The sequence below is a fragment of the Arachis stenosperma genome, chromosome 7 (assembly GCF_014773155.1).
Source record: "Arachis stenosperma cultivar V10309 chromosome 7, arast.V10309.gnm1.PFL2, whole genome shotgun sequence".
NCBI classification, from domain to species: domain Eukaryota; kingdom Viridiplantae; phylum Streptophyta; class Magnoliopsida; order Fabales; family Fabaceae; genus Arachis; species Arachis stenosperma.
The window spans coordinates 84,616,211-84,635,592 of record NC_080383.1 but is presented as its reverse complement, the minus strand read 5'-3'; the positions used below and the strand labels follow the sequence as shown (position 1 = coordinate 84,635,592).

The 19,382-nt window shown below is 32.6% G+C and overlaps 3 protein-coding genes across 8 annotated transcripts; 1 reads left to right on the top strand and 2 right to left on the bottom strand.

Annotated features, from left to right (window-relative positions):
- Positions 1 to 1,357: 1,357 nt before the first annotated feature.
- On the bottom strand, positions 1,358 to 5,596 carry LOC130940033 (uncharacterized). The gene is made up of 3 exons (XM_057868086.1): positions 5,533 to 5,596; positions 4,935 to 5,347; positions 1,358 to 1,853 (listed from the first exon to the last, which is right to left on the bottom strand). Exons 1-3 carry the CDS (start codon positions 5,594 to 5,596, stop codon positions 1,731 to 1,733), a joined length of 600 nt encoding a protein of 199 aa, XP_057724069.1. The 3' UTR covers positions 1,358 to 1,730.
- A 1,306-nt stretch (positions 5,597 to 6,902) lies between these two features.
- On the top strand, positions 6,903 to 11,532 carry LOC130940952 (uncharacterized). Its single transcript, XM_057869257.1, has 8 exons — positions 6,903 to 7,149; positions 7,253 to 7,496; positions 8,023 to 8,307; positions 8,527 to 8,592; positions 9,932 to 9,985; positions 10,072 to 10,179; positions 10,825 to 10,906; positions 11,044 to 11,532. The coding sequence occupies exons 2-8, from the start codon at positions 7,299 to 7,301 to the stop codon at positions 11,238 to 11,240; spliced, it is 990 nt and encodes a 329-aa protein (XP_057725240.1). The 5' UTR covers positions 6,903 to 7,149; positions 7,253 to 7,298; the 3' UTR covers positions 11,241 to 11,532.
- Positions 11,533 to 11,760: 228 nt separating this feature from the next.
- On the bottom strand, positions 11,761 to 18,116 carry LOC130940950 (interactor of constitutive active ROPs 4-like). Of its 6 annotated transcripts, none has more exons than XM_057869251.1 (5): positions 17,963 to 18,116; positions 17,821 to 17,873; positions 15,532 to 15,603; positions 13,734 to 13,816; positions 11,761 to 13,256 (listed from the first exon to the last, which is right to left on the bottom strand). In XM_057869251.1, the coding sequence occupies exons 4-5, from the start codon at positions 13,745 to 13,747 to the stop codon at positions 12,110 to 12,112; spliced, it is 1,161 nt and encodes a 386-aa protein (XP_057725234.1). In that variant the 5' UTR covers positions 13,748 to 13,816; positions 15,532 to 15,603; positions 17,821 to 17,873; positions 17,963 to 18,116; the 3' UTR covers positions 11,761 to 12,109. The 6 variants fall into 6 exon arrangements, with proteins under 6 accessions (XP_057725234.1, XP_057725235.1, XP_057725236.1 ...); XM_057869252.1 differs by having other exon boundaries at positions 13,734 to 13,819; positions 17,963 to 18,009; XM_057869253.1 differs by lacking the exon at positions 15,532 to 15,603 and having other exon boundaries at positions 17,963 to 18,009.
- Between the last annotated feature and the right edge of the window lie 1,266 nt (positions 18,117 to 19,382).

Below are 19,382 nucleotides of genomic sequence, written 5' to 3'. Positions count from 1 at the left end.
AAAGATAACACAACCAATAAATTAAATCTAAAAATTAAAAGTAATTTCAAAGTCAATATCTATATCGTTATCGAATAAATTTGGAGCCTAACCAACATTATTTCATTTTAATTAACAACTCTAAAAAAAATTAATAAACAAGGCAAAGTATGTGATAGAACTATTAAAGAGAACTCTATTTGATGGAGCTTTTAAAAATATTTAAAAAAAATTATCGCAATTTATTTCATTGTATTTTCCAATGAACAACAATAATTTTTAGAATTATTTTGAATTCTAAACTCAATAATTAAATCAATTAATTGCACCGAAATCACGCTGTGAATCACAATGTCAAAAAGACAGTCATTTTTTGCCCTCATTCTTGTCCTCAATCCAAAACTATCAATTTTTTTTTTTTTAATTTTTATGATTATGTGAATGCAAAGATACTTTGATTTTTAGAGTGTTACAATTTTCTTTTCTTATTATACCTAAATATGAGAGCCATCATCCTGTTCTTCTATCTATGACAGCTTCTACCCTAGGTAGTAGGTAGCAGTTGGTAAGTCCATTTTTAACCAAATTTTCTTTAATTTTACGCAATAAAAAATGCGATGATTAATTGTTTGGGAAAATTATAAGCATCTTCAACAGGTTAGTTGATTTTATTTTATGAATTTTTTTTCTAACAAAAGAAAAGGAAAAATCAAAATATATTCTGACATGGTTATTTCTTAAACTTTAGGTATTAACATTTTTTTATTTTTTAAAAAATGACATTTTGTGATGTGTTTAATTTGACTTAATTCTTTTATCATGTGAGGAACTACATATTTTTATTTTAGATACTATATATTTTAATTTGTAATTTAAATTTTATTTAATTTAATGAATTATTTTTTGTGTGTTCTTGTACTCTAATATACTCAAGAGTGTTTAATTTTCTTTCTTCATCTTCTACTTTTTTTTTTCTTTTCCTTATATATGAGCTTGCGCATTGTGTTGGTATTTTTATATTTTTAAATAATTTATAATAACAGAAAATTAAATTATTTTTAAGACCTTAATTTGAAGCCATAATATTATTATTATTATTAACAGTTTGTAGTAGAATTAGAGTTCAAACAAGGACGTTGTTGGATTTAACTTTGTTACTAGAAAAACCAATTTGGGTTGATCGAGTGGTCAACTTACTCGTCCGCTTAAGCAAGTGTCGGGGGTTCGAATCCCGTCTTGTGCATATAGCAACTCATTGGCTAGCGACAGACCCTTAAATAGAGCTCAGATCCGCAATAGATTAGTCTTTGATCTATCAGGTTGGGAAATACCGTGGAAACAAAAAAAAAAAAACTTTGTTAGCAGAGAGAAATAGAAAAATGATTATGTGAGAATATTGTTTACACCTTAACCGAAAATAATATTATTCTTAGTGATTGTTGGTGAAGTCTTCGTAGATCAAATACTTAATCTAGTTTGTTTTGAAATGTAATTAGTGCTTTATCAATTGATAACCCTTTTTTCATATGTTACTCATGCCAAATGCCCTTCATTTACTTTTCATATAAATCTACAACCCATGATAGTATTAAATTTAATTGTTTACTTCTAACAAAATAAACATAGATAAGCATAATCAAGTGATGTATCTGCGTGGATATGCATAAATCCAGTTCTTTCCCAACACAATTCTAGCAACCACAAGGTTACATAGACAAAAAGCTTGCTTAAATCATATACATCAGCATCTTTTAAACTGGACTATGCAATCCTGTAAGCATCCCACCACTCTGTTGTTCTTGATTTCCAATTTCGTTGCAGTCGCTGCAAACTAATGAATCGGCTATCAAGAGACGAATTTTGTAGTCCTTCACCTGAAATGAGATTATAATATTATTTGTTTGCAACGAAATATTTATTCTCCTCGTATCATCTATAATTTGAGTTTCACATGCCTTGTTAAGCACTATTGAGATAAAATTTGAAACCATGCCTCAGGGTCCACATTAAATCTTATGTATTTATGCCAAAAGATAATCTCATCAAATATTACTAGACAGAACTTTTACTATGATTTCTAGTTTTGCTCTTCTTGCAAGTTCATGTTGCGAGTCTATCTTTATGTCTAAGTGATAAAGTATCTTCTCATGAATGTTCTTCTTGATATATTGGAACATAGATCTGCATCGAAGTCATTGTTCAATATACAAATAAAATACCATAAATATAAATGTATTAGGCTTGTTTAGAAAATTGATGACAATGAGGCATGAATTGGGTAAAAATATGTTCCACTCACAAAGTTAAGCTCTGTCGACGGCTTCATGTATGTATCTGGCTATCTACATAACGATCCATCAACAACTCTAGTTATTCTCCATTTTCGACATCAGCCTGCACTTTGGGCTTTAGGAAGAGTGACGGAGAAAAATGATGGTAGGTACCAAGCCATTTTAGTCGTATTTGCTAAAGCCATAAGCTGTAATATCTGGTTTGTACCCACAGTCTTATTACCATGCAACAAAGGGTCCTTGAAAAAACTTTCTTACTAAGAAATACAAATTAAAGGTTAAATATTTCCACTTAATATTATATTGTGTAGCTGATTGGTTCTTTTGGACACAGGTTTGATAGGTCTTTCCTATTTGCCTCAAAATTCTCTATACGAACAAGCACTTCAGCCAAAAATTATAAAACAACAATACATTAAACTATCCTAGGGCAAGAAGTGCAAATTAAAATGAGTTTGTGAAGGAAAATAATCCAATCAAATATTACCAAATACATTGAACTCTTCTAAAATGTCGTCCAATAAGATTAGTGGTATCTAGTGTCACAATTGATTGGTTGTGATGGTTTATCCCGAAAAATACAACGACAGGGCAATAGTGGCGATTATTTTTATATGTTGCATCAAATACAATAACATCTCCAAAAATCTTTTACTCTTCCCTACTTCGTCCATCACACCAAAATATATTTGTCAATTGGTTTTTATTGTCCTTCAAGTGCTTATAAGAGTTGGGTCCTTCATTTTTTCAAACATCACAAGAACTGTGAGACAGCATCACCAAGACTTTGGCGCCTCTGTTTTGAAATTTTCCATACCCAACATTTTCATAATCTTTTGACTGACTTGCCAGTAGCCCAAAAATTTTAGGTCCTAAACCGCCATCCCTGAAGTTGTTGATATGAGCCATATCTACATTAGAAACTTTCCTATGGCTACACAGCATTCTAGTAATCCGAGGATCAAGACATTTGTGGTTGTGTTGATCACAAAAAAAAGGTAACAATCCATCTGGAACTATCAACATGAAATCGCAATTGCACATGAGCGTTGCAGCCGCCCTCTTGCTTATGATTCTCCCTAGGGCCACTGAATTTCTAGAGCGGTCGCTATTGAATAGGTGGGTCCGGTTGAAATACTTAGCTAAACAGTCAACTGATCCGGATGCCACAATTGAATCTTGGAGGGACCAGTAGACCACCTGGAAGGTGAAGATCCTAAGCTAAGCTGAAAAGGTTTTCTCTGGAAACTCTTCGATCTTGTTTCCCAGTATTTGATTTGAGGAATGAGATTGCGAAACCCTCCCTACTATAATATTTTTTCTCTCCGACTCCCTCTCGGTAACCAACGGTTTCATCACGTGTTGGCCGCTCTTTAACCATCTACTTTGCTTTTCCTAGCATAAAAACCCTAATACTTTGCATATTTGGCATAAAAGAGCATATGTTTTTTTTTTCTTAGAAGAAAAAGAAAACAAAAATCATCCATAAAATGAAATCATCAACTTATATACACACAAAAATTAGCAGAAGGGAAAACAAAGTTGCTTTCCCTTTGTTAGATTCAACATGAAAGTTAATAGAATCATGTCCAGAGAGGGAAATTAGAAACCTCCCTATGCGTGCAAAGAAATTATAGGAGAATAAGAAAATACATGATAAAAGGAAAGTACCTACCTTGATTCATCGGATTCCTCTTCACCAGTGTAATATCGCCACCTACCGCTGCTAGGGTGGAAGCCGTCTTAGACAGAAGAGTGAGGTGATTGCTCTTATATTTGGATATAATTTAAGAAACTAAGACACTCTAATAGCCAAAGCATTGTTGCATTCATAGAGTCATAAAAATAAGCAAAAAAAAATGTTCGTTTTTGGATTTGGGGCAAGGATGAGGGCAAAAGATGTCCGTGTTTTTGACGTCGTGATTCACACAACGATTTCGGTGCAATTAACTGATTTAATTAAGTTTGGGGTTTAAAAATGATTTTAAGAACTATTGTTGCTCATTGGTAAATACAACAAAATAAACTGGGGTAATTTTTTAAATATTTTTGGAAGCTCTGGAGCTCTCTTTGAGGCCAACAAACTAACTAAAACAATCCAATACTAAAATCAACTTAGCAAAACATAAATTCAACTAATTTATAAATCTCGTTATATATGCTATATTAACCTTATCTGTTCTGATCTTTTTAATCCCAAGTCATTATCCATTATATCTTCTGTTGTCTTTTGCTGCCTGGGGACATGTTTCACATACATGAAATTTATAAATTTCTTCGAATGTGATTATGTGGTCAAGATGGAGGCAATATTCCATATATGATTAAAAGGCAAAAAAAATTGTTCATAATTAAGACTACAGCTTGGCTCTTTTTAAAGGGCGACTAAGACTCAGATTTAGACATCCAAGTCAACAACTCTACACCATGAGTAATTCACAATTCAACTAATTTGTTGAATTTAGAAATCAGTCCATACATACTCAGTATCAGCTTTATACCATACTTCCTAGAATCCTAGCCTCATATATGACAAAATCTAACTCCCTTCAAAGCAAAAAAATAAGCACAGGATTTAGAAAAAGAAAAAATGTATTTTACTGATCCAATTAGAATAAGGAAAACTCGAAAAAGAGAGAACAGGGGTTAAGAGGATTCACCAACCACCAGGATCCACGGAGACTCGGCACGAGACCGGCAAGAAGGAAGCGACAGCGAGGCCCCGAAGCCAAAAGATGACGAGCGAGGACGAGCCCAGGGAAGGCGACGAAGGAAGAAGACGGCGAGGGCCAGCTGCTGGTTGCGTTGCTTCTGCGCCGGCGACGACGAGCCAAGGGAAGGAAGCGACACACGAACCACGACGAGACGCCGGCGAGTGTGATTGAAGAAGAGAGAATTCGAGAGACTGAGAGAGACATTCCAGAAAGAGGGAGAGAGAGAGAGATTGAGAGTGGGAGTGAGAGAGAGTGAGAGTGAGAGTGAGAGTGAGAGTGAGAGTGAGAGCCAATAGACTATGGATGAGAGGGATAGGTGATTACAGATTAGGATTCCAGCAGCCACTAAAACCACGTTGTCCACTGTTTTTTTTTTTTTTTCTTCAACAAAAGAAATAAAAAAAATACATGACCCGGTTCGGGTTTTATAAACCGGCCGGGTCACCGGTTCCTAACAAAACTGGGGGTTAACCCAGGTTTCTCTGAGTCTACAGTCTAGTGTAGGAACGTTTCAACAAATGGTTCGATCCGGCCAAGTGATCGGGGACCGGGTTTCCGTCGAAATCGGCGGGTTGAGTCGGATTTGTTAACTTTGTTCCGAAGTTGCTCCATGGCTTACTCCGTTTTTGTCTTTGCAGGGGAGTGTTTTTTATTAGTTTTCATTGTTATTTATTATTGAAAAATGTTAGATAGTTATCAAAATTTATTATTTTTAGATTTTTAATTATCAATCAAATTTTTTTAATTCAATAATTTAATAATATATTTTAACTTATTTTTTAAATATTAATAACTAACTGTTAAATAAAAATAATAACTTTTGATAATTTTTTAACATTTTTTTATCAATTAATAATTATTCATGAGTAGTTTTTCCAGTTTTAATTTAGGTTTAGATAAATTATTTATGTTAAGTTGATGACTTGATGTTAACTAGGTAAATTGATGAGTCACCAAAAACAAAATTAGGTAAATTGATTATTAGTTATACTGATTAAGTGATTAGATAATAGTTATCCCAAGCTTTTGACTTGTTTTTGGTTCAAGAAACTCTTGTATCTTAAGTGTGCATTTGAAAAATAGACTAAAATTAAGAGATAAAAATTGAAAGATTAAAATTAAATTAATTTTTTTATATTATATTTGATGTAAAGTATATAAAATTGAGTTATATTTTAGTATTTTATTTGATTTAAGATAAATATAAATATGAAGAATTTGAATCTTTTAAATTTTAAATTTTTATTTGAAAGGATAAAGTGTAATTTTTTATTCTTAAATGTTTTCTTTTTTATATTTTTTTAGTTTTACTTATGAAATAAATAGTAATAGATCACATTTTACTCTCTAAAATAAAATTCAAAATTTAGAAGATTTAAATTTAAATATAAAATAAAAATATTTACTAAAATATCTTTAATTATTAAAAAAATATTATTAAAATTTTAGTCCTTGTATCTTACTTCTTAAAAATATTGAATAGACTAAAATTTTATATTCTCATATTGATATTTTTTTGGTTGCCCACGGTATCCCTAAATCCGACAAGTCAAGGACTAATCCGTCGCGAATCTGAGCTCTATTTAAGGGTCTGCCGCTGGCCAATAGATTGCTGCATGCACAAGACGGGATTCAAACTCCCAACACTTGCTTAAACGAACGAATGAGCTAACCACTCGACTAACCCAAGTTGGTTTCATACTGACATTTTTGTTCCATGTCCAACCATCAAACACAGCATTAAAAGTCTCTAAAAACAAACAATTCCTAAGTGTTTTGGGCTCTGAAAAGATTCTTTTAGGCCTGTGCTCCAAGAGAATTCGTTAAAACTTAAAAGTTGTTAAAAAGCCCAGTCATGTGTTTGTAGCTTCATATCCAAAGTCAACAAATAATTATTGACCGAAAACTAAACAGGAAATAGTTTATCTAAACCGCACCCCAAAGAGTAAAACAATTGATATTGAATTTTGATTTGATTAGTTTACAAAATTCGTATCGAAATTCTCACCTCATTCTCCCTGCAATCTCGTAGGCCTCCTCCGCCACCGTCAATTATTTCAGATTACTTTTCCCGCGATTCGTCGTCTTCGATTCTTCTTCATATTTTCCTCTGAATTTGTTTGGCGCCAGTGTTGGTGTTTCGGTAAACCCTAACCCTCTCCCTGGTGAGTGCAGTGCAAACCATTGAGGATTCTATTCTTCCCTCTTTCCTTTTTCTTATTTAATTAAATTATTAATTTCAAGTCTGAATCTTTGTGGTTGTTTTAGTGACTGAAACAGAAGCAGAAGCAAAAGAAGAGGGAGAAGAGAGAAGATGGGAGAGAGGAAGGTGTTGAACAAGTACTACCCACCGGACTTCGATCCGGCGAAGCTTCCGAGGGCTCGGAGGCCGAAGAACCAGCAGATCAAGGTTCGCATGATGCTTCCCATGAGCATCAGATGCAACACTTGCGGCAATTACATCTACAAGGGCACCAAGTTCAACTCGCGCAAGGAAGATGTCATTGGCGAGGTACCCTTACTAATAAACACTCTTCTTCAATTTCAGTGTTTTTTGTTTCTTAGGTTTATTTGATTTTGCAATTTTGAAATGTGTCTTAGTGGTGATGCTAAAATTTGTATCTTTTAGGGATGAGATTAATTTGGTTTGTATCGTTTAGGGATGCGATTAATTAATTCCTATGCAATGACAGGTCCGTTAGCTAAGGGTTTTTGTAATCTTATTGGGTTAAATTTTTTTAAAACTTGTGGTGTATACAGATTAATTCTGGTAGGGGTTGGTTGATGGGCACGGTAAAGTTCTCGTCTTTTGTTGAATTTCAATTTTTTGTTGTTTATTTATTAACTTCATTTTTGTTTGACTCGCTGTGACTTCTGGTGATATATGTGTATGTTGCTGTTTGATGTGAACCTTCATGATACTCGGAGGGTATTGGCATTCAGCATGCTCTTATTTGCCTTACTCTGCTTTGGTCTTTGTTTGTAATTTCTTGACCTTTGGTTGACGTTTGGTGTATGTCTGTTTGATCACTGTGCAGACATATTTGGGGATTCAAATTTTTAGGTTCTACTTTAAGTGCACTAAGTGCTCGGCGGAACTTACTATGAAAACTGATCCTCAGAACTCAGATTATGTGGTTGAATCTGGTGCGACCAGGAATTTTGAACCTTGGCGTGCTGAGGACGAGGAAGCTGATGGCCTGAAACGGAAGAGGGAATCTGAGGAGATGGGGGATGCAATGAAGTCTTTGGAGAATAGAACCCTAGATTCTAAAAGAGAGATGGACATCCTTGCCGCATTGGATGAGATGAAGTCAATGAAGGTACTTGCCTCTGTAAACTGCATTATAAATTTATAATGATGTATAAAATTGGGACCTTGTACTTAAAAATGACTGTCTAGTAGAATACATGCCTACTTGAGGCATTGAAATTTGACATTTATAGTTTTTGGTCATTTGCTTCAATGTACAAACTGGATTGTGCATGGTTTTCCTTCAGTGAATTGGTTATTACTGACTCAAGTCTCTTTCATTTTCCAGTCTAGGCATGCGACTGTCACTGTTGATGAAATGCTAGCGGCCTTGCAACGTACATCAGATGATAAGGTACGAACACCCTTGCTGTGCAGCAGATTAACCTTGTACTGGAGATTTCCTTTTATAAGTATTTATTGTTGATTAGATGTCTAGATGATTAGAAAAGAAAATAAGTACACAATGACTATTTATCTATGAATTAAAACTTTAACATTGTGCAATATGGATTTTGATCTACATTCAGCAGTGAGAAATTTCCTATTAGGAAAAAGGGAAAATTTATACATTCACATCATCACTATACTAACTGCAATTGCTTCACATTTTAATATGAAGCATTTGATTGTGAAACCTCATTTCCCAAGGTTTTTTATGTCTTTCTATGTGCTCTTTTTTGCTTTATAGATTTTTGGCTGCTATTATCTTCTTTTAGCTAATGGATAATATAGATAATGCTGACAAATCATGTCAAATGATTTTCAAAGATTTGTGGTTACAATTTGCATAACTCTTCAATGTAATGAAATATTCAAGAGGAAGTATAGGGAGCCAATGAAATATTTGTACAATGTGTACAATGGAGGGTTAGGGATGTCCGATTCAGTATTAGAGATGTAACCATTAGTGTTACTTTTTCCCATCAGATTAAGCTTTTGGGATGAGTGGTTTCATGACATGGTATCAGAGTTCTAGATCCGAAAGGTCAAGAGTTCGATCCTTGGTGAACTCCAAAATCAGCTTAAGCTTTTGGGATGAGTGGTTTCATGACATGAGACGTTTATTATCCCTAGTACCCAGATAGTTATTCTGGATAGTATGGGTGATGTTCATTTTTTAACTCATATATAACCCATTGTATACATTGTACAAATATTCCATTGGTTCCCTAGCAGGACTCAACATTCAATGCCGGTTTTATTCAGGCCATTTATTTTTCATGAGATTTGAGAGATGGCCTGAATCCAACTGTCAGAAACAACTTGTAAAACCATTCCTTGGTTTTGTAATACTTGAATAGGAAAACGAAATGTTTGTCATGGAATGGAAGAAAGTTATGCCTAGGCATGAACCTATTTGAAAAGTACCATGTCAATAAGGAAATCTAAAGTCCTTCTGAATGCTTGTTTAACTATGCTTATTCTCATATTCTTCTGAATGATCACAAAATCAGTCTGAAATTGTTAGTGTTTTTGGAGCACAATACCTGCTTACTTGATGGGAACTTGGCTACAAATTCCAATGAATTGCCAATCCTGAAATTTAGTATTGATGGAAATCCTGATTGTCTAATATTATTGTCTAATCCTGGTTGTGTAATTTTTAAGCATTCTAATTCTGATTGTCTAATGTTATCCTTTTAATTTATAGTTGGGACTTCAAGTTGACTGTTACTATTTTATGTTCTTAGGAAAAAAGACTGGAAGAAGAAGATGAAGCATTAATAAAATCAGTTGTCTTCCATGTAAGTACTGCTATGCTACACTTCAAGTTTGCATCCCTGTTGTTTGAAACTAATCCATATTGTTTGCCTTGTACTATCCTCAACAGAATTCAAATGATTATGTTAGAAGAGTTCGTGATGAAGATATTGAAGAGGAAGAAGAGGTGGCTCAGCTTTCAAATGGGCATGTTGGAACTTCCAGTTCTAGTCCAAAGGTATGTCTAGTAACATATCTGTAGTGATGGAGTTTTCTTTATGTTTTGTGGACCTAGTAAAGTATAGCTTAATCACTCTTCAGCATCTCATGTCAGACTTGAAATCGACCTGAAGGTTCAGAAATGCACTTTGAACTTAAGTCTTATATCCCACATTCACTGGGCACTCTACTGCTATCGTTCCTTTGTTTTACTGTTTTTCAAACCTAAAATTTATGGATGGCAGAAGTGCAAAACATTTTCCTTACAGAACAAAAATTTTATGAGCGAAAGGGAAGAGTAATCCGTGGCTAGCATGAGCTCCTTTTGCTTGAATTGATTTAGAATTGGGGACCAAGTTGAATTTAATGAACTAATGACATACTCCTTTGTTTGCTAGTGAAAGCTTAAAGAGAACTGTCCATTTTTTTCCTGGCCTTTGAAACTTGAAATTTGGAAGGGAACTATCAAATGTCTTGGTAAATCTGTGGTTTAAGATGTTGAAATTTTGTATGGGGAAACTCTTATCCCCGAATCTTGTAATATCATTTTCTTCATCTTGATAAAATTTTCTTTTATCAAAAAAAAAAAAAAAAAAAGAAAGAAAGAAAAATGAGATGTAATTATGGGATTAATATAGCTAATGTTTGATGTGCCTGTCTACAGAGACAAAAGCCTTCCAAAGAACCTCCCGGCAAAGCAACCGACGCGCTAACAAAGGTCAGTTTGGATGAATCTGGCAAACAAGGTATGTCCCAACTATTGAATATGTATCATTATCAAAGCATGCTCTATATATGTGTGATATACTTTTCCGAGACACGTTTGATAACACTATCAACAGGGAAATCTTACACAATTTTGCAATCTGTTGGTTATTTGCAGGAAATTCCCATGGTGGCAGTGCAAAGCCTAATCCTTTGGTGAGGATTTCTGTTATTAAGAAACCAGTGGCTTCAGATCCAAAAGGTGTCGCAGAACCAGAGCAAAAGAAAACTGTGGATAGCAATGCAAATTCTACTGGGGGACTACAATCCTTGTGTCAAAGCTATGGAAGTGATGGTGATGATTCGGATCAGTAGTTATTAATATTCCTGCTCTATTTCATTTTAAGATTGCTCCCATAATATTGTAAATTGAATATGTGATGGGAATGGGTGTGCAATATGCAAATGCAACATGCATTTTTGTTGTGGAATAGAAATACATGGTTTTAGCTTTTAAAGCTTTTGCCAAAATGTTATTGCTTGGTAAAATCAATGTAGCAGGAAAAAAAAGGGGGAGGAAAAAAAAATATGAGCATGACGTTTTTTAGTATGAAAATGGCCTATAGAAGCTTATTATGAATTTCATTTTATGAATGTTTATTATCTGGATGGAAATGATCTATGAATGTAGGTTTTAGAGTTAAATGAAAACTTTAATAGGAATTAGTTGACATATAGTGGGCTGTATTGGTTTTCTCCTGTAGTTTTTCCAATCAAAATATAAATTGTTAAGTTGGGGCATCATCCATTTTAATGATATCCAAACTCATAGTTTTATATCGTAATTGATTTATCAATCTTAACATAATTTTATGCCAATAATTCTTAGGGTAGATTATCTGATATGCTTATTCCCTACACCTCAATACAAACTTGATTAGTGCCAAACATTACACTGGAAGGTTGAGACTTCAGAAGAATCACACTGAAGTGAGAACTGAAAACGGTTGAATGTTATACAAGATACTACCTACTAGCAGTAGTGCAGATTAGAGAATCTGCTTACAAAACAAGGAAAATATCTAACCCATCTCGGAAGTTCACATAACTAAATAACTGCTTGCATACCCTTATGCAATAGTCTCATCCCTTAATAATTCCACAAATAAACAAGATACCAGAAATATATGCACAAAACAGTAAGCAACTGTTTTTGCAGCTTCTGCCTTTAGAGTAACACAACTTCACTTTTGGCCCTTTTTCTTCCATAAATCTCCAAACATTCTGATCCCAGAACCCTTCCTCTTTACACTTCCAAAACCATCATCCAATTCATCAGCCATACCTGGAGAACCAACATATCCATTGTACCTTCCGGCTGGTGTCTCAAAATTGCCACCAAAGTGCTTGTCCATGGAGCCACACCTCTCAGGGATCCTGCCATTTATATCCATGCCGCCTGCAAGCACTGCAGCTGCCGCATCCGCAGCTTTTCTCCACTGTTCTGTTTGCACCCTCAGCTTCTTCATCTCTGATTCCAACACCTCCTTCTCGGCTTCTGTAGTTGTCAACTTCTCATTCAGCTTGTCTGCATTGGACTTTCCAGCCTCCAATTCTTCTCCCAATTTGTTCAGCTGAAGCTTCATTTCTTCTTCCTTTGTTGCAGCAGCCGAAACTTTTGAATCCGTTTCGTTCAATTGGTTTTTTAAATTCTCATTCTCACTATTCACGGTCTCCAATTGCTTCACTTTCTCCTCCAAACTGGACTTTAGCAATGCTATCTCATCATCTTTTAGTTTCATCAGTTCATCCACTGAAGGCTTGTTCAGCTCCGAAATTTCGGGTGCAGTTAAGTCCTGTTCAAGTGATTTAGTTTCCTTTTCTACTTGCACTTGATCAGGTTTGGCAACTTCAATTGCTACCTTTTCGATGAGGACTTCGAAAACATCAGTCTCTTCTTGATTTTCATCTGGTACAACACCATCCTGAAGCATAGTTGCTTCAGTTTTGTTGTTAGATTCTTGAAGAGGATTCTTTGATGTGCATTTTTCTTGGAACTTCTCTGCCACGGCCGGCACTTCTAATTTCTCGGCTTTCTTGACTAGTTCATCTTGAGCTTCTCTTTTCGCAGCTTCTGCCAAAGCAAGCTGGTCCTTCAACATCTTCAACTCTTCTTGTGCTTGACCTAGCTGCGATTCCAAATCTGCAATGCGTGTTCCTAGCTTCTTCTGATTCAGTGCCTCAGACTGAGCACCTCTTGGCGAACGCCGGTCTCCTAGCTTTGGACTGCGGTCTGCGATTGGCCGATGATGCAATGGATCCGAGTCGGAACTCGATGTCCGAAGTTGATGTGGACCTCGAGGTGAATGCCTTTGAGGCAAATCTGATCCCCTGCATAAAAGAACACACTTACATTATTGTCAGTAACTTCACAGTTTTCACATTTAAATTATGTTACTTTTATAAGATTAAATTTCAAAAAATATTTCATAACATGAATACAGGATTAATGGCTTAGAGATTAGACGAATAAAAATAACTTGTGAAGAATTCATCTGTTGAAATTTCAACAGTTTGATCAAGGAGGTTACAATAAGCACTGAGTATCTAAGTTGAACTAAAATCAGATATATGTTGCTGCCTCAAAAGCATTTTTCATCATTAACAGATATGAAGATGTATGATGTCATCATGACTTCACCCATCAAAGAATATGGTATGTTAGAGCAATAGTGTGGACTGGTCTGTAATATTGGATAGGCTGAATTCAACAACATTCCTTGATCAGTTGTTGAAGAAGAAAAAAACCAAATTACATAAATAACATGTAAAATTCAACAGTAATAGGAATAAGAGGATATATCATACCTTGATCTTGGCATTTTATATCCTTGATTATGGCAAGTCCCACAGCAGCACTTTGAAGGATCTTTTAGCTAACAGTGTCACACCTGCTAAGAGTAACAACAGTGCAGTTTCAAATGAGTGACGTAATAAATATGAAGATGCAATACACATATAAGGTTCATAGGCAGAACCAGCCCCTATAGATATAATAAATAGCACAACAGGCACAATGTCCCCATTTATTTATAATCAAATAGAAAGAGTAGATTTATGCATTGAAATTAATATGAATTTTTTCTAGGCGTAAACAGTTTCACATGATAGGACTGGTGTCATTTGATTCATATAGTCGACTCCACTTAGTGGGATAAGGCTCTGTTGTTGCTGTTTTCGTAGTGGCCCCTCTTTTTTTTTTTTTTTGACACGATAGAAAGGACTATGACTATGAGAAAAACATTCTTCAAGATTTAACTAAATAAACATCTTTAACATACAAAAAGGACAAATTTTCATGGTTAATGGAGGTTAGGCTTTATTATTCCCAAACCAAAATTAGGTAAGAGAATAGATAAAGGATAAACATCAATTGCGATGAAACAATTTATGGCCCCTTGAATTGAATTCAACCTACATTGTCATAAAGAAGCCAACTCACTACAACTATGACAACCAAACTAAAATATATCAATTTTGATTTAATTATTTAAACAAGAAGATATCAAAAATTAAATTAATATCAGCAGAAACTATAGAAAGGGGCATATGATCCACTCTAAAAAAAATGAATGTGAAGAAAGTAGCCCCCACAATCACAATGGTCCTGTGTTTCAAAACATTGACATGCAATGAAAGTGTGCCTTTAATATCACCCCAAAGAGCAAAAGCATGCAGAGTTCTCAGAGCCTACTTTATTCAGTACTTTTTGCTTTGTTTATAAAAGCTTTGTAAAAAGAGCGGTAAAAGTTGAATTTTTTGTTACATGTATGAAGCCTACTACTCTTTGATCTCAGTATCTCTATCATTTTAAAAAAGTGGTATTGTTTGAAAATTGTTTTTATGATAAAAATATGGAGGGATTGAGTAAATTAATCTATTTAGTGGTAAAGACAGATTTGGAGAAATATAACATTTTTTTATGCTTTCAAAATGTAGAAATAGGAAAAACTAGACAATGAAAAAGAATTTCTTTCCCATCTCTAATTATCAAAATTATCAAAAAAAATATTTAGTCTTAACTATCTCATTATGTTTGAATTTGCATCACAAAGATAGTTTCTAAATACTGTCCTAATACATTCTTAATTTGTTAATAATAAACTAAATTATGATCTACCAAATTTTAAAAGCGAAAAAAGTAATAATAAAATTTGATAAATACAGAAATCAATAAATTTAAGTTCAATAATATATATATATATATATATATATATATATATATATATATAATTTTAATATATTCTTAGTATAAAATTATGTAATACTAAGTTAGTAAAAATAATTATTTTTTATATTCACTATGTGAATAATTATTTAAAAGAACAGTTGCGATTTAATTATTGTGTAAAATATTTTTCAGTTGAAAATATGAAAATTAAACCAGGGTAAAATGAATTTATCTGACCCCATTGCAAATGAGCAAACATGATACCGATAACAAAAAAAAGAAGTTAAACTCCCTCACTTTCCCATTAAATGCAAGTAGACCCCACCATACCCCAAAGTGGTTGTATATAATGGAGTGCACACTGGGGAACAAACTTCAATAGTAGTCACATTTTGTTGCTTTTTTTTTTTTCTTTTTTTTTTTTTTTATTTTTACCTTGGCTTCTGCTTGGTATTCTAAAGTAGTCTTTGGTTCACGTGTCCTATTATTAACATTGATTTGAAGCACCTAGTAGAAGCATATCAAGGTGTTAGTTCTAGTGGCCAACATCATAAGATAAAAACATGAAATAAAATTAATATAAGTGTTGTGGACTGCAAATGGGATTGGAGTTGGTAACTCAATTATTGTGAGGGATCAAGTGTCAAGATTTTGTGTCACCTTGAAATTGTGGGGTGTGACTTTCATGAGAAATGCTTGTATATTTCTAATGTTTAAAGAAAATTTAATGGTAATTTATTAGTATCTTATAACATTTATTAAATGTTTTACAAGCATGAATAATATTTTTTTATAGTAGAGATTAAAGGATGTAATGTTTGGATGAATCTCACATTGATTAAGTAAATATCTTTCTATATTGATTTTTTTTTTTTTTTGATAAATTGATATGATTAAAGTTACACTCGGATGAAGTGAAAAAGATCATGAGTTGGTAGAAAATCCATTTTCTTCTGAAATTGTCTCTCCCATATAGGAAACCAAAGGCATCAAAGACCCCACATCATAAATCAAATGGAGGGGTACCACTCCGAGAGAGAGATCGATTCAAATAGTTTTACCCTAAAGTTGAAAAATTGAAGTTGCAAATTATTCCTTCACATTAGATGTAAAAGGATCATGCAATGTGCAAATAATACAAATAATTTTTTTTATAGACAGCGGGGCTAAAAACGTCTAACAAAAAAAAAAAAAACTAAATAGAAACTACTTTAAAAAAATTGTTCCTAATTCTTTGATATTGATTTAGATATCCTGTACTTCATATTCAAATATTATTTTTTTTCAACCAATAAAAACAAAAAAAAAAGACAAAATACACGATTGAAAAAGGTTAGTTTAATTTTCAAATTTTTCAATTAGATAAAATGTATAAAAATATCCCAACAAAGCTTATAATTAAACTAAAAAGTTTGTATAAATATAACTTTTTTTATCACTATAATTTTAGTCTTTTACCCTTAGTTACACAGAAGTTATAAAAGACGTAAAGTAACTTTTTGTTAAAAAAAATCTTGAGAATCTAGCATAATAAAGGAGAAACAAATAATATGTGTGGGTAGAAAACAGCTTTTTCAAAAATTCATGGAAATAAGAAATAGTTAGTTAAATATGAACATAAAAAGAAGTAACATGATAAAATAAAAACGGTTGAAAGTTTAGCTATCTAACAAGAACAAGTTTTCCAATGCTCTTAATAATAATTTAATTTGGACATTTACATTTGTTTTCTTTCTCAAGTCCCTCCAAACATAAACATGGTAAACAATATTCTCTAGTGCCATGTTTGGTAGAAAAAATCCAACAAGAAAACAAATTCATGAAACCAAACATAACGTAAGACAAAGAAGTGGAACAGAAAGATTCTGCAACGCATGCATGTCAAGAACTCAAAAAGTTTTTTCAAAAGAATACCATTTAATTTGTGCACTATCAATATATTTTTATATAAATATTTAATTATGCCAGACATATACAAGCATCAATGAGAGTGATAAAATTATTTTATTCTATATATCAATCACTTTATATCAATTTAATTCAATAAATACTTACAGAACAGTAATAATGCCAAATGCTTTGAAATGAAATATAAAAATATCACATTTTTAATATAAAGGGGGAAAAACATCCTTACCATTTGAACAAATTGCACAGCCAAAAACGGAAATTTCTAACATAAATGAATATTTGAAGATTTCATAATTTTAATCAATTTATAATAATTGTCATGGATGTAAAATCATTGTTACTTATTTCATCAGTTTCAGTCATAAATCATAAATACTTGAAAGCAATAATAAACGGTTTTAAAAGCAACATTTATTATAGGTGGTAAAAACTTTCTATAAAAGATGAATAAATGAAATATTGAAATGATCTGACCAGTAAAAAAGAACAGAAAATGCTATGAACAAAAAGGCACTCAAAAGAATAAGATCTTCATCACATAGTAGTAATCATAATGATCCTATGAATGTGTGTGTATTTATGTGTTTGATGGGCAAGAAAATTTAAAATAAAAAATTTAAAAACAAAAACAAACTCAGAACTGAAGAAAAGTACTAGAAAGTTAGAAACTTGGGGGGAATAACATGAACTATTCATTTCATTTTCTTCCTAAGAAAAAATGAGTAGAAAAAAAATCTGCGAAAAATATCATTGAGGAAATACAAACATATATTGAAGAAAATTAAAGAAAATTCAGGTTGAAGAAGCACTCACCAATGGCTATATATTGAAGGAGTTAAATCAGCTAACACTGTTGTTGGAAGGATCTGAAAGCAACCAAAGAATGATATTAAGAGAACTTTCTCATCAAATGCAAATATAAAAAAATAAAAAATAATAACAAAAAAATGCCTACCCAGAAGAAGAGAGAAAGAATGGAGTATTTGAAAGTTTGAATTAAAGCTGTTATGAAACTGTGGCACAAGGTAGTGGCTTATTTATGAGTTACTCAGAAGAGTACAAAAACAAAAAGAGGGTCATTTTGGGAAAATTGATTCCCAATAATTAATGTTGTTTTTGCATTGTGTAAACTGTAAACAAAACATGAGGGGAAGAGGAACTCTTGGAAATCCAACTAGTCAGTACTAGTCTTCTTTTGTCGCTTTCCTCCATAATTCAAATCCTTTCTGAGTTTTTCAAAACCTTTTTTCTTTTTTGTTTTTTGTATTTGGATTTTATTACTATTAGTAGTGTTTTTAACTTTATAATATTTGTCGTTATTTAAAAATACTAAAATTTTTATATATTGGACACTTTAAATTAGTTTTAAAATTTGTTAATATCGGATATTTTAATTTTTAGATTTTAAAATATATAAAATAATTTGTAACGTTTTTTTTAAGAAAAAATTTAATACACTAGGTGAAGCGTACAACTAACAAAAGATAAATAAAGACAATAACATAAAATCTACATGCTACAATAATTTTTATGTCATCTTCCATATAATTATCAACAACATTGAATTAACTACCACATTATTTTTTTAGAGTAATAAAACAATATAGAAATATAGTCCACCACATTTGTTCTCTTGTTCTTAAATATCACACCATTTTTGAGTAACCAAATATTTCTTATAACAGAAAAGAATTTAATTAACCGCTTCTTACTCATGTATTTTTTCAAATGGTATGATATTTCAATTCTCAAAATATTCTTTAATAGTATTTGGGATGATCCAATCACGCCTAACATAAAAAATTTATGCATACCACACTTGTCAAGAAAACATATAAATAACAAACAAGTATTATATAGTTTCAATATCCTTTCTATACAGAACACACATTATTACAAAATTCAATGATGCCAATCTACTCAATCGGTCTTTAATATTGACTCACCCTACTATAGAACAAACCAGGTAAACAATTCAATTGAAAAAACTAATCCTTTCCAATTTTTTTGTGAATATGTAGCTACTTATATCATCTAATAAAGTCTCTTTTTATAATACTTACACAAATGAGTTAATAAAATAAATGTCTTCTTTGTCAAATTTTCACACCACTTTATTCTACTGTATATCTGCTATTAATCTAATAGAATGCAAGACATTAAGCAGCTGGTTCAAGATTTCTGTCTCCCATTGGTAAAATTTTCTCCTCTGTCTAAAGTTTCAAACTCACTTTAAGCCATCCTATAATTCACAATCCCCAATTACAGATTTTTTTGTTTGAAATTAAGACGAACCTTGGAAAGGAGTTCTTTAGATTCCTAACTTGTAACCATCTATTCTCCCAGAATCTGATTGATCTATCATCCCCAACTTC

What these genes read in the sequence shown, in the direction of transcription:
- LOC130940033 (XM_057868086.1), bottom strand. Translation starts at nt 5,596, where the DNA reads ATGGAGCAACTTCGGAACAAAGTTAACAAATCCGACTCAACCCGCCGA. An exon ending in CCGATTTCGACGGAAACCCG is followed by an intron (nt 5,348 to 5,532) that starts GTCCCCGATCAC and finishes AAAAAAAAACAG; the next exon opens with TGGACAACGTGGTTTTAGTG. An exon ending in AGTCTCCGTGGATCCTGGTG is followed by an intron (nt 1,854 to 4,934) that starts GTTGGTGAATCC and finishes ATCTCATTTCAG; the next exon opens with GTGAAGGACTACAAAATTCG.
- LOC130940952 (XM_057869257.1), top strand. Translation starts at nt 7,299, where the DNA reads ATGGGAGAGAGGAAGGTGTTGAACAAGTACTACCCACCGGACTTCGAT. An exon ending in AGGAAGATGTCATTGGCGAG is followed by an intron (nt 7,497 to 8,022) that starts GTACCCTTACTA and finishes ATCACTGTGCAG; the next exon opens with ACATATTTGGGGATTCAAAT. An exon ending in TAAAATCAGTTGTCTTCCAT is followed by an intron (nt 9,986 to 10,071) that starts GTAAGTACTGCT and finishes TATCCTCAACAG; the next exon opens with AATTCAAATGATTATGTTAG.